The following is a 14,265-nucleotide window of genomic DNA, read 5'->3' as shown; positions in this document are numbered from 1 at the left end:
TCTGCAGGTTCAGGAACTTAGGAACCCAAATTTTACAGCTCAAACCGAAGTAATTAAAGGTAGAGATGTTCCTTGCCAGACACACTGATACTTTGTCATGTCTGTGATGTTTTAAGGTCTCAGTATGTGGTATGGCTTCTGAGTTCTAATGTTTCATTTTTCTAAGTCTCGCATTTGATGTGTGGATCTAGGAGTGTTGCTTAGAGAAGCATCTGGGATTACAGACAGCAGTTAGTTTGAGCAATATTTTGAAATACAAGGATAGAAATAATTATGATATGTTGCCTCAAGCACCTAATGCTGACTGATTCTCTAAGTGAAAGTGTAGCCTGGCTTTTACTGATTTGGGTCAACAGTCCTACGTATCAGCACTAGTTGCGACATCAACTGTAGTAGATCTCTTAACAGTAGAGWTCTCCAGGCTGAGATCTGTTGCAACTTAACTACTAGCTAGATTTTAATACCGCATCTAGTTGCAGTGGATGAATTGCACTCTGATTCTGTACCCTGCAGTACCATGAGAATCCTGTTAATATTAACGAAGAAATTTAAAATAACAAATTTAAGAAATACCAAAAAAATGAAAGCTGCTTTGTTTATCAGAAATGTATATGAATCTTTTACTATCAGGGTAACAGAAAAGAAGGAAAAGGCACTACTTGAACTTATTTGAAAATAAAACGTAGAGCTTGATTTCCTATATGGTATCTCTTGAATGCTATGGGGTGGATAAAACTGTTTCAGGACATTTTGTTTCCTGAGCTAGTTAACCTGCTTGGGATTCTTAGAATTCATGAGGAAATATCTTGTAACTTTGATCTAAAGGAGAAAACCACAAAGAGAATGGACTATGTCAACAGCAGGAGTGAATCTACATGTGCATTAGGCACAGATGACTTTTGTACCTTCATAAAATTTATTTACTTCCTTTTTGAAATTCTTTTCCTGCTTACGTGTGCTCATTCCAATATATTTTTGTTGTGGAACATGACCTGTGGAGATTTTAAGGAGAAAATTGAATTCTATTAAGAGAGAGAGAGAGAGAGAGAGAGAGAGAGAGAGAGAGAGAGACCTGTTGAGAACTCCTTTGGCAATGCTTGGCATATGAAGTAATGCCAGTGCTGCCTCTTGGAGAAAATGCCCTTGTTAGTGTTTCTATTGGGCCCATACACCAGTGCCCCGATAGAAGATTGAAGTGTGAAAAAAACATTCCAAACTATAAACCTTTTCTTATTAATCTGGTATTAACTGTGTTTTGGTGGTACTTTTGTAATTGACACAACTACAGATCTCTTTCAGAAATTAAAATAATCATGTGAAATGTTAGGAGTAGTCAATTCCAAGTTGAATGAGATACTGCAAAGAGTACTGAGACAGTTAACCATGGGCTGTTTCATTGACTGATGAGTAATTTGGAAGTACATTTGTTTAGATATTAGTATCTGCTATTTCCTCAATTTTTATGATCCGAAATTCTCAAATACTGTTGTCACCAGCAAAATAAAATGTAGTCCTCTGTTATTTGTCAGGTATGATGGGGGGGAGGGAGAGAAGGCAGCTTACTGCAGTTTATACTCRCTCATTGCTCTGTCCCATAAGGAAGATATATTTTTAAGTATTAATATAGGTCACGTTCTATCACCTTGAACAAGTGAATTATTTAATAATGAACATGCAATTGAGTTCAAGTAAGGCACTCACAAGCCCTCCCACCTTCCCTTTTGAATGATTTCTGATGAGAACCTGATGGTTCACATCAGGTACACAGAGTCTATATWGGAAATAGCAAGAGAATGCCTATGGAAGGAGTTGTATCAATTTATAATCTGGAAGACAGATTTTGATATTAATCTATATATTGTATCTGGCTTCTAAATTCTACTTAAAGGAAAAAAATGCATGGAACTAGATATAACTTCTAAAAAAGCTATGTTTGTAGGGGAAAAAAAGATAATTTTCTTTAAAAATTTTGATTTCCTGAGATTTATTTCAATGAAATATCTTATTACTAGCTCCTGGTCATTTGAAGAGCTGGCATTGCTCTTATTTGGGGGTTAACTGTGGTTATAGCCTCAAACACCTTTTACAGCCACTCAGAGCTGTAAGGTAGGTGCRTTCTCCATTTGTTAATGAGTGTCTCAGTAAAATGAGTCACTTCCACATTAGAAGGAGAGAGGGGCGTTTTGGGGTGACTATATGCAACAAAAACACAGAGCAACATCTTTGATCAGTGAAGCAGAAGCCTTTCCTAACATGCCTTCTGATGTGCTCTGGTGACTCATGCTGAAGCAAGTTAGTGCTGCCTCAGCTGCCTTTCTACCAGTTCATGATAGAAACAGCAGAATAGGCAGTGTCATCTTCTCAACTGCTGCAGTTCATAACCTAACATTTTATCTTAAACCTTCACAGGTGGCTAAAGGGGTAGACATGTCTTAGGTCTTCTAGCATCTGTGCTGAACTGTGTGTAATCAGCTGAACCTGCTGACGTCTCACTTACTTTATCACACATGAGAGCCTTTAGCAGTAAAAATAAGGAACTCCTGGCATTTGGAGCGTGTGGGGGTGTCTGTTTCCTCAGATATCCTCTTCACTGTTTTTCCTTTCTGTTCTTGTCAAAAATAAAAATATTTCAGAATGTCACTGCAGCTGGAGGTGCAATGCTGGATTTTGCCCCTCTGGTTTGGGAAATATGTTCAGGTTATCTTACTCCATGGAAGCTATGGCCTTGTCTGAAGACTTTGAGCTGGTTGAAATTAAAGCAGTGTTTTTGCAGCACCACATCAGAGGTTCCACAGAACTAACTAATATTAATTAATAAGATCTTTTCCTTGGGTGGAAGAAAAATGGCTCAGATCCTCTTGTGTATGTAAGATTGGAATTCCCCCCCCCCCCAGCTCATCATTTCATACTGACCTGCAGTGAATTTAGTTTGTCATTTTATTGTCCCATCAGAGTCAGAAGGTCCATTTCATCTTTTCCTTCTCTAAATAGAAAAATTTTGCTTCTTCTGCAACAGCTATCTGGATGAATTAATTCATTTTTAGGGAGTATTTCAGGAAGTGAAAACTTAACTTTTGATTTTGCTATATTTACAGTGGTAGCTATGGTTCTTTATAGACTCACTCTAACTCTTGAACTATGTGACGCTGAATTCTGGTTTCATATTATTGTTATTCTGTAGGCTTAGCACTGAGATCAAGTGATCATTTAGCGTACTGGTTCTTGCTCATTCCTTAAATGTATTCCTAGTCACCTGTTCCACGTACAAAGAATCACTTGGCATGTATGCAAGCCATTTTGAAAAGATATGCAGCCTGGCCTAGCTCCGTTGGGAATCGCTGTTGCCACTGTCATTCCTGATACTTGAATTGAATTGTGTCCTTGCTGCTTTCTCTCCAAAAAATAAAAAAAAAATAAAAAACAAGCCCCCCAAAAATAAAAAAGCAACCCTCTGTATATTCAAAAAGTCAATATGCGCAGATGATATGTGGGAAGATTAACTAATGAAACATTTTGAGATGGACTATGCACAGGCACATTTTCTACTCCCATTTTCTTTGAAGCCGTACATACAAGTATTTCTGGAGAAAAATCTGAGACAACTCCAAAAGCTATTGCTAACCTAGACAGTGCTGCCCAAACTGCACTAATTCACCTGTCTCTTATGGTGCACACTTGCAGGTCTGTCCCAGTGCGGATCATTTATGGTTTAATGTATAGAAAAGTTACTTGGTTGTAGGTATCACATTTGTAAAGTATAAGGACTGAAGACATGAGGAAAGGTTTGGGCACCTGATTCTTTTCCAAGAATGTTTGTCTAAGTAAAGATAACACCTTTCCCAGTGAGTTTCATCAAGGATGTTCTGTGCTTACTCCAGCAGTCAGGATACTGCCTGTGCAAATTCTTGTAGGTTGTCTGTTTTGCTTCTTTTTTGCATGTAATTTCTCTAGTAAAAATGTTAATCAGTTTATGCTGTTGTTCAAGTTTTGAACAGCAATACTGGAACTGACAAAGTACTTAATTCATTCTGCCATCACTCAGAAAAACACAAATCTAAATGTTGGAGAACTGTCTTACTACATAAAATAAAAATTTTACATTTCGAAGGTTTTCAGAGTATCTGTGAAGATTGGATACTTTCAGAAAACCATTTAAGTTACCAAAACAAATTCTCCTGAGGTTCTAAGGTTTGCTTGTTGATCAAAGTCTTTTTCAAACCATTGCATACATGAAAAATGTATGAAATTGTATTGACTATTTACATGGTATTTCTCCTTCTGTGCTACTTACTTTCTATTTGGTGTCATCACTGGAAATGACTAACTGGTAAAGACTTTCTGATGAGACTTGCAGTGACCAGATTACTTCTGATCTCAGACTTAAATTCACCATTTGGCAAAAGAGAAGTAGATCTCTAATAGACTGTGGTTTTAATGCCTGAAGTGAATATCACAGTTACATACTATAAAATACTGCAATTCAAAATATATTTTTAAAAAATGAAGAATCATTAACAGCATTAGTTATATTTCTTCCATTCAAACAAGCATTTCCCTTGATTTTTGCAGAGCTGCAGGTTGTATGCAACAAAACACTTACGAGTATTACTGAGAGCAAATGTAGAGTTCTTCAGCAACTGGGGGATTGAGTTACTGGTGACCCAGTTACATGATAAAAATAAAACTATTTCTTCAGAGGCACTTGATATTCTAGATGAAGCATGTGAAGACAAGGTGAGCATCATTTACCTTTTCAACCTCATTTTAGTATGCAACTCCATAAGTTTTTTTTTTTCTTCTTTTTCTTTAGTGGAAATATAGGCATTTATTGCCCAGTAAAAACATACAGCAGGCTACTGACAGTTTGCTTTTTGGTCTCCTGGGCAGCCTGCTTTAGGTGACCCTTCTTGAGCAGGAGGTTTAGACTAGCTGATCTCCAGAGATCCTTTCCAACCTCAACGATTCTGTGATTCTGTTATCATTAATGGACTCCTTAATAGTATACAGGCCMCTTGCTAAAAAGATTGCAGTATTAATGAGAAGAATGAGTAGACCTGTAGATAATGATTACTTATAAATGCTAATTTAGACTCATTTAGGTATTTTGATACTATACTTTTTGTGAAGTAATACAGACTTAATGACAGAAGGCAGTTAAAGTGGATAATATTAGGATAAGCTTAGTATGTTTGATGCCTCCTTTCATGAAATACTTGTTACTTCACTGCTGACAGACTGTTGTTGTAATTTTCGTAGTTACGTAGTGCTGAGATGTTCCATATGCATTTTTATTTTAGGCCAATCTTCATGCCCTTATCCAAATGAAACCAGCTCTTTCTCATCTTGGAGACAAGGGTTTGCTTCTACTCCTAAGGTAAATATTGAGTATGCCATTTCACTTTACGCTGAGAAAATAGTAAACATTCAAATTACATGATTTATTTTTCAGTGGAGTACTGACTGTCTAATGTTACTTTTCAGATTTCTGTCTATTCCAAAGGGGTTTTCCTATCTCAATGAAAGAGGCTATGTAACAAAACAAATGGAGAAGTGGCAAAAGGTAATACTAAGAATATAAAGTGTGCATTCACTTGAAATTTAAAAGTTGGAAGGGTGTGAATACAAAGCTTCAGGAACTTAAAGGCTGTGAAAAATATTGTACGTTCACGCATGTATTGCTGATGCTAGTACATTTACTGCTGCAGTGACTTACGATTTTCTTGAAAAAGATCGGCTTTTTGTTGACATTTGAAACTTAGTTTCATAGCTTCTCTGTACATACATGCTTTTGATTTTGCCAGCACCTCACCTTTATTTTTATTTTAATTTATGTACCATAGCGCAAAAATTAAGAACTGCAGCGACTTACTGAACTTCTCAAATGGTTGTGTAAAATTGTATCTAGAGAACTGCAGAAAGGGTTACTGCTTTTCAAGGCACTTGTCACCTATGGCTTTTCCTAATGAAAGTTAAATCTAGGTATCATGAAAATTCAATTAGCCTACACTGTTAGAAAGTAAATAGCAACACAAGTCTCACTAAGAAAAATAAGAGTACTGAAATGCGTGGAATTCTGTTGAGATTGTTCAAGTTAGAAAAAGAAGTGATAGCTTTCCTCCTTCCCTCGCTCCCTCTTTAACAAATTTCCTGAACTAATAATGTAATCAGTTTTAGATTCTGTGAAAGATGATTGTATGTATGAAGTGCATTATGGTGAGTCTGAATTCAGATCATAAAAAATTCAGCCTTCATTAAAAGGAGCCCTTTAGTTGTTCTTTTCTTGTAAAGTATCATACTATAAAACCATAAGACACTTAACTGTGGTTTTTCAATCTATCTGTCATCTTTCAGGAATATAATTTAAAGTATGTTGAGCTGATTGAAGAACAGCTTAATGAAGCACTTACCACATATCGCAAACCTGTTGATGGTGATAATTATGTTCGTCGGAGCAACCAAAGGTAAACACTTTCCAAAAGATTCTTCTTTCTCCTAAAACTCAGAGTTAATACACTGTAATGTAATGTACTTTAAAAGAAAATTTCATAATTGCTATGAAGTCATTAACTTCTCTTTCTACTAGATTACAACGACCACATGTTTACCTGCCAGTTCACCTTTATGGCCAACTGGTGCACCATAAAACAGGCTGCCATTTATTGGAATCTCAGGTCAGAATATTAACTATTAATAATTTTAACAGTTAGAGTACTGTAATCCTTTAAAATAAGTTTGTTTTAAAAGGTATCATCATGTAAACAGTCACTGCAAAATTGGTAGATTATGAAAGTCTTCAACTATATGGAGATAAAAATTTGTGAGGATAGTCTTTTGCCATGTGACTTCATGTAAAATTCCTTCCTGATGCTGAAATACTAGAGATATACTTTGCAAAATTTTCCTAAAATGAACAGCAAAAAAAATCAAATAGCAAGCAAGTTAACAGTAGAAATAATTTTTTGTTCTGTATACAAATGTGAAACCTGTAATGACTGTTGTCAAACTGTCTGTTCTCTTATAAATGTAAAAAGATAAATAGAGATGACAAAAATTATTCTTTTTACTGTAAAAACTAAGAAAACAAACCCTGAACTAGTTATTTAAATAAATTGACTTTTTAAATTAGGCTTACAATATGATTAATTGAATTATTTTTGATGATTGAAAATTTCAAGAGAACACTTACATAATGCAGTGGGTTAATCTAATGAATTTATCATTAAAAAAAAAAATCTGAATTAAACCTGATGCGTTCAGTGCTGATAACTTATCCTCATTATACCAGAACTATCACTGTTTATTTTAGGGTGCATACTTAAACAGTGCTTTACTCTTAGTAAAAATGGAAGAGAACATGTTTCACTGAAGTCTACTTTTTGTTATGAACTAAGTTCTTTTTTTGGTTTGTTTTTTCTCCTTCAGAGTATTGTTCCAGATCTAAGTTACACTGTTCGTTCCCCAATGCTGGAAAAGTGGGAAGGAATTAAGCAGCTCAAAGCAGCTCTTTGGGCCTTGGTTAGTAATATGTACAAGAAGTTTGTAAATCTATTTCAGTTCTTTTGTAACTTTTTGATCCTGAAATAACTAAGCAAAATGTTTTAAAACAATTATTTAGGAATTCTGTCATAGAGGGGTATAGTTTTCCAAGTTGACTCTCTGTAAACTAACTGGGCTTTCATATAAATATTTTATTTATATCAACTTTGTTCTGTTTTTTAATTGTTGGGATTTTTGGTTTTTTATTTTTTTAACAAAGAAAAAGAACAGATTGCTACAAATAGATCCAGTGTTAGTATGGAACAAGGGGTTACAAGTTGCTATGGTATATTTTTAATATAGTCAGTACGGTGCTTCTAAACTCAGTGTTTCTGGAATAAAGTTGGCTGCCCATGTTGATGCTTTTGAATATATCTCATGACACCTGTGATAGTTGTGTGAACAGGGAGAACCTGGTGTCTGTACCTGTCAAAGATACACTTGTAAAGTTGTTTTAACACCTAAAGTGTTTTTCTATCCTTTTTCCTGTCTTCCTTAAAGTTTATTTTGAAATGTTTGTCCAAGCTGACTGTTAGTGGAAGACATTGTAGATATGTAAGGAAATACCTTTGCAAGAGGGATGTTAAATAAGTAAACTTCAGATTTTACTGCAGGCTGCTGACAGCTACATAGCTGTTAACTGTGACCAGTTCTGGGTATTATACATGGTGTCCTGAGCCCTTTATTGGATTTGGACAACTAGGAAATACCAGAAAGGATAAGTTTCAAATTGCTAATAGCTTTGAGAGGATGTGACTTGAATGTGCAGCACCTCAACTAGCAAGTGAAAGGCTTTTTGTTCAATGGTGCTGCAGGTAAAATCAAAATTTAAACATACTTGACAAACTGTTTTGTTCCAGGGCAACATTGGATCATCAAATTGGGGTCTTAACTTGCTACAAGAGGAGAATGTAATCCCTGATATAATGGCACTTGCCCAGCATTGTGAGGTTCTCTCCGTTAGAGGGTATGTKTATTTGATTTTAAACATGAAATTTACAGACCATATTCCATAAATAACATTTTATTCATGTGCTCTAAGGAAAGGTTACCACTTATTTTGAAGTTGGTCATTAAAGATCATCAGTGACAAAGTTTGAGAAGATTTCAGGATTGTGTAAGAAAGTTGAAAGTACATGCAGTAAGCCAAGGAAGCTATGAAAAAAGAAGATAAAGCACACTCACAAGCCTGCTTGCTCACTCTTGCACACTCTTTCTCTCTTTTTAAAGTAATCAAAATATTTACTACCTATATCCCTGTTGCAATCAATTTATTATTCTGTCATTTTCTTCACTATTGCTTTCAAATCTTTAGAAGAGAGCATAGGTAGATAATCTTTTTCCTAATACTACTCCTACTTTTATGTTTGTCCTTTAAAGAAAACAAACTTTTTTATTATATGCATCTAGGTTTCTGTAATAATTAGGGTTTATTTTTATAGGTTTATGTTTGCAGATATTTTACTGTATTATTTAAGCTTCAATTTTTTCACAAAAAGAAAAAAAATAGGAACAAAAAGCTGCTTAGCAACTTTGTGAAGTTTCTGCTGAATTGTTTTGAAACTGTTTCCTTTAAAAACAAGTGATTAAACTGGATGCTATATTGCTGCTCTTTCTATGTGTACATTGAACACAGAACCTGCGTCTACGTGCTTGGTCTAATAGCCAAAACTAAACAAGGATGTGACATTTTGAAACATCACAACTGGGATGCAGTGAGACACAGTCGTAGGCAACCATGGCCAGTGGTACCTGATGACATGGAACAGCTCTGCAATGAACTTTCTTCTATACCTAGCACCCTTAGCTTGAACTCTGAGTCCACCAGTTCTAGGCATAACAGTGAAAGTGAATCTGCACCTTCAAGTAAGTAAAAAATTGCAAGCGTTCTTACCCGCCTTATGGCAAGATGACGTTAAAGCAGATGTTTTAAAGGTGCTAATGCAGGAAAGAAGGGTGTGAGCAAGAGGATAGGGCTATTTACACTCACAGAGAGAAAATGTAGACGAGTGAGAGGGAGGAGAGCAGAGCAATGTCTCAGACTTGCTTTTGGCTTAAAGGGCAAGAACTTTTAACGTTTAGAGTAAGTTCTGAAGTCAATATATGCCAGTTTGCTGTAATCCTCCATAGAAAACTCCATACCTAGGTATAAAGATACATTTACTTTTATGTCCTCAAAAGAAAATCTAGAAAACATTCTATGTATACAGTATTACTGTATTTATAGTCTTCATACATTTTATGTATTTAATACATTTTAATTTTGYAATTGATACTTGAAATTTAAATTCAGAAATATACCATAGTTAAGTATCGTGAAAGGAGTGCATTATCTATTTTAAAGCAGTGTGATCTCCAGAAGTTAGGATTATTTCAGTGCAGGTTTTTTGTTTTAGAGCAATGAAATCTTCAGCTCAAGTATTCTTAAAGATACTTAATTTACTGTACGAGGTTCTGAAGGAAGAGTGTTGACTTGAAAGTTGCAACAGACTTCATAATCTGATTCTGACTTTTTAGAATAACTTACCTTTTTGCAACTTAGTTCATATCATGTGAAGAAATGTTTGATTTCAGTGACAAGCATCTCATATAATTTCAGGTATGTTTATCATGGAGGATGACCGTTTTGGCAGTACTTCCACTAGCACGTTCTTCCTAGATATTACTGAAGATGCAGAACAAATATTTTATGACAGACCTGGACCGTCAAAGGACAAAGACCGTAGTCCCTTTCCCTTTTTTTCTTCTAGCAGACTTGTGAAAAATCGCATTTTAAACTCACTCACTCTACCTAATAAAAAGCACAGAAGTAGCAGTGATCCAAAAGGAGGAAAACTGGCATCATCTGACAGTAAATCAGGCCTGAGGCGAAATCGTACTGTAACAGAACCTTCCAGTAGCATAGACTTTACTCCTGGGGATGAATTCAACCCTGTTTTCAGAGTTCCTAAAATCCAGACTTTACGATTAGAAACTTCTTTTGTTGGAAGTAAGCACACAGAAGATACTGATAGCACCCCAAGTATTGGAGAAAATGATTTGAGGCTGCCAAAAGGTCTTGGAAACGAAAATCACCGGGAAAACACAAGCCGAGAAAGGCTAATAGGAGATGGTTCTACCCAAACACATTTCAAGAGCCGTAGCTTAAGTTTTAACACAGATACCACAACGAGTGGCATAAGCTCAATGAGCTCTAGCCCTTCAAGGGAGACTGTAGGTGTGGACACTACGAATGTAGACACTGACTGTGGGAGTTTGAGTACTGTGGTAAGCACAAAAACAGTTAAACCAAGTTACTGTTCGACACCACAATCTAACCACCTGCCTCTCTCAAAATCAAATTCTGTGTCCCTGGTACCACCAGGGTCTTCTCATACACTTCCTCGAAGAGCCCAGTCCCTTAAAGCTCCTTCTCTTGCTACAATAAAAAGTCTTGCTGACTATAACTTCAGCTATACAAGTTCTCGAGATGCCTTTGGCTATGCTACACTAAAACGCTTACAACAGCAGAGGATGCATCCCTCACTGTCTCACTCAGAAGCTCTAGCATCTCCAGCAAAGGATGTGCTGTTTACTGACACTATTACCATGAAGTCTGGCAGCCTGGACTCTCGACTAACCCCAAGTCGGTAAGAGATTATGTTCTCATTTGTTCTTATTTTTCTAATATTTTTTTTCCAACTTCAGCTAAAAGTGACAGCTGCTGCCTGGTGACTGATAACTTCACTGAAAGCAGTACAGATGTTAGGAGAATAACAGGCTAATGAGAATGAACTTCTGAAGTGCTGTAAGAGAAGCCCAGTGTGCATAGCTGTTCTCACTCCCTTTCATCCCATTAGAGTGTCGAAGGGCTATGTTTTCTTCCATCGCATTTTCTTCCTGCTAATTGTTTTGTTATGGAAAGAAAATTGCACTGACAACATTACTGATGTTGAAGTGAAACCAAACTCTGCGTGATTTGGATATCTTTCTCAGAAAATAGTTTTTTCTGCCTCACTTGGTGAGACTTTAGGATGTGGAGTGCTGCCTATATGCTCTTGTGCTCACTGTGACTTTGAGGTGAGATACAGGTTCTGCTGAACAGGAATGTGAGTTTGGCTTCTAGCTTCAACAGAGCAAAGATTTTTACTCATCAAGTTTATTTTTAGATTGAGATGCCACCTTTTTCTTGTTGAGTAGCATTAGATATTTTTAAAGTGGGTCAGCTGCATGAGGGAAAATGGAGGTACTGTTCCTTGCTCTGTCGCAGGCCTCSTGGGTAACCTTCAGCAAATCGGTTTGACTTAAATGATCTGTTTAACACTGAACTGAAATCATTGCAGTGCTTGTAGCTCTGATGATGGCTGTGGTTTGAGAAGATTAAAACAACTTAACCTATAGATGCTGCTGAGGTCTGGTTTCTCACTGTGTTAGTGGTTCTAGTCCATTTCAGTTAAAGGTTGTTGAAAGCAATAAAACCAATCAGAAGCACTTTTAGGCAAATACTACACCTTCAGAGGACAGTAAGGGAATAAAATGACAATGAGGTGCTGGTTTCCTACTTCAGGTAGTACAGGTGAGAGCTGCCGCTAGGCAGCGACATCAGTAAGTGCCCAGTGCCARAACATGGGGAGTGGGAGGTGGAACGTGGGTAATAGTCTCTTGAATACAGGAGAAAGAGTTAACAAGTCTAGGTTTTACAATGGGAAGATGAAGATAGTCTTTGTCAGCAGTCCTCCTTATTTGTAATGTGCCGGAATGAATGATTTACAAAGATTGTGATTTACTCCTTTAATGTTACAGGTTCATGAAAGCTTTAAGTTATGCTTCGTTAGATAAAGAAGACTTATTAAGTCCTATTAACCAAAACACACTTCAGCGTTCCTCCTCTGTTCGCTCCATGGTTTCTAATGCTACATATGGTAGTTCTGATGATTACATTGGCCTTGCTCTCCCAGTGGATATCAATGAAATATTTCAGGTATTTATATGATAATTTAATGTATTTGCATTTTCATTCTGATTAAAGGCAAACTGTGGCATTTTTATCCAAATAGATAAGACTGCAAAAATAAGGAAAACATAATGTGGTACTTCCTTTAAAGGAATGTGTTTGGGAGAACAGGAGTTCCTTTTCTAACCCTATTTACAGAAGAGCTCTGCTCTGTTTTTATCCTAGTATCTGAGTATGCGTTGTTAGGCAAATGATAACATAAAATGGGCTAGAGGAGCGTTAAATGGTGTAACATGAATATGCTGTCTTAGGACTTCTAGTTGATGGACTGTTCTTATACTAAAATTGGCATAGTTTATGGGCTTTTCTTAATACCTATTTAGTTTATTCATTAGTCAATCATAAAGTACATAAAATCTTGCAGAAAGTTCTTGCTACCATGTTCTCTTGATTTAAAACTATTTTATTTACATTTRTATCACTATACCATTGCATTACATTATTTAACCCCAGAGATGCRTTTAAGGTAAAGCAAATTATCTCAGTGTCTTAACGGTTCTCTTCCTTTTTCTACTTAGTTGAGTAGAAACTGACACATCACAAGGTTTAATATTCTGTTACTTGATTCATCACCAACAGGACATTGTCTATATCAAAAGTAAATCGATGTCTTCCCTATCCTTTAGTAAGAAAGGAATTTAGGTTTGAAAATCAAAGATTAAGTGAACTAATCTCAAAAAATACTAAAACTAGAGCAAAGGCAGGATCTTCCATCATTCCTGCTTCTGTTCCTCCTTTATGAAATTACTACTCTATTTTTCTTTTACTACTCTTCCACAGTCTTGATGGCCTATTTTTGCTGCCTCAATTTTCTCTCTCAACTTTTTCTGGAATGCCTCTTTTTTTGCTCTGTTCTCCTGAGACATCTCCAGTATTCTGGAGTGATCAGGGACAGATCCAGAATAGTCATTTCTGGGTCACAAACTTCCTTACAGCCTGTTACCACTGTTTTCTGCTGTTTACTGAATATTTAAGAGTCTGCTTCAAAAATGCTCACTCACAAACCTGCTTTTTCTCACTGGCCTTTTTTAGTTTTCAGGAATCCATCCTGGACTTCCACTTCTGATTACATCTTTTTCCTACAGTTTTCCTGAAGAAAATATGTTTTTCCTTTGTATGTGATTATCTGGCCTTATTTTAGCTTTCACCTGAACATTCCAGGTAAAGGAAACTCCATATTTCCAGAAGAAAACCACACCTCCATTTGATGATCGTGGAGCTAGGGTCTTTGCACCTGATGTGGGAGGTATTTTTTCCTCTTCTGTACCTTTCTATTGTTTTTGTATGTTTGTTGTTTAGTGGGGTGGGGGGGTGGGGGTTATTTACAAAAAAAAGAGGTTATTTTGCTGTTGAGTTTTGAGAGCTCTGTTCTGGCTTTCAGGATAACAGACCATTAACTCTTTGTTTAACGTAGTTCAAGATAATGCGATGTTACTTGAAAGCAACAAAAACATGATCCACCTCTGTCTTTTGCTATAATGTAAGGTATTGCGAAGACTGATAGTGACAGTGGATTGAAGTAACATTTTAAACTAAGATAAAGTATAATACTGCATACATACTCAACCATTACAATTTGATTCCCCTTTGATTACATGTGGATTTAGAGGTACCAATAAAGATGTTAGGTGTGTATTTTAGAAAGTAAATTTTGTCTTTCTGTGATGTTTCTGTGACAGTTGAGATCAGCGGAAGTGATGGAACATGGTTCAAGAGAATTGCAAGTGTTCTGTAAT

The 14,265-nt window shown here is 36.2% G+C and overlaps 1 protein-coding gene across 2 annotated transcripts in view; it reads left to right on the top strand.

Moving 5' to 3' along the window:
• The window catches only part of RICTOR (RPTOR independent companion of MTOR complex 2), a 70,943-nt gene that overhangs the window by 46,495 nt on the left and 10,183 nt on the right, over window positions 1–14,265 (top strand). For both annotated transcript variants that reach the window (XM_085326354.1, XM_085326353.1), the window contains 11 exons: window positions 4,570–4,734; window positions 5,298–5,374; window positions 5,482–5,560; window positions 6,352–6,461; window positions 6,584–6,671; window positions 7,423–7,515; window positions 8,397–8,503; window positions 9,173–9,402; window positions 10,136–11,165; window positions 12,319–12,496; window positions 13,691–13,775. In XM_085326354.1, the coding sequence (XP_085182480.1) occupies window positions 4,570–4,734; window positions 5,298–5,374; window positions 5,482–5,560; window positions 6,352–6,461; window positions 6,584–6,671; window positions 7,423–7,515; window positions 8,397–8,503; window positions 9,173–9,402; window positions 10,136–11,165; window positions 12,319–12,496; window positions 13,691–13,775 (2,242 nt within the window). The remainder of the gene's footprint in view (window positions 1–4,569; window positions 4,735–5,297; window positions 5,375–5,481; window positions 5,561–6,351; window positions 6,462–6,583; window positions 6,672–7,422; window positions 7,516–8,396; window positions 8,504–9,172; window positions 9,403–10,135; window positions 11,166–12,318; window positions 12,497–13,690; window positions 13,776–14,265) is intronic.

This window comes from Rhea americana, unplaced genomic scaffold, assembly GCF_003343005.1.
Source record: "Rhea americana isolate MKP2758 unplaced genomic scaffold, rheAme1 scaffold_13, whole genome shotgun sequence".
Lineage (NCBI taxonomy): Eukaryota > Metazoa > Chordata > Aves > Rheiformes > Rheidae > Rhea > Rhea americana.
The sequence above is the reverse complement of the archived record's forward strand: the minus strand, read 5'-3'. Positions and strand labels throughout refer to the sequence as shown.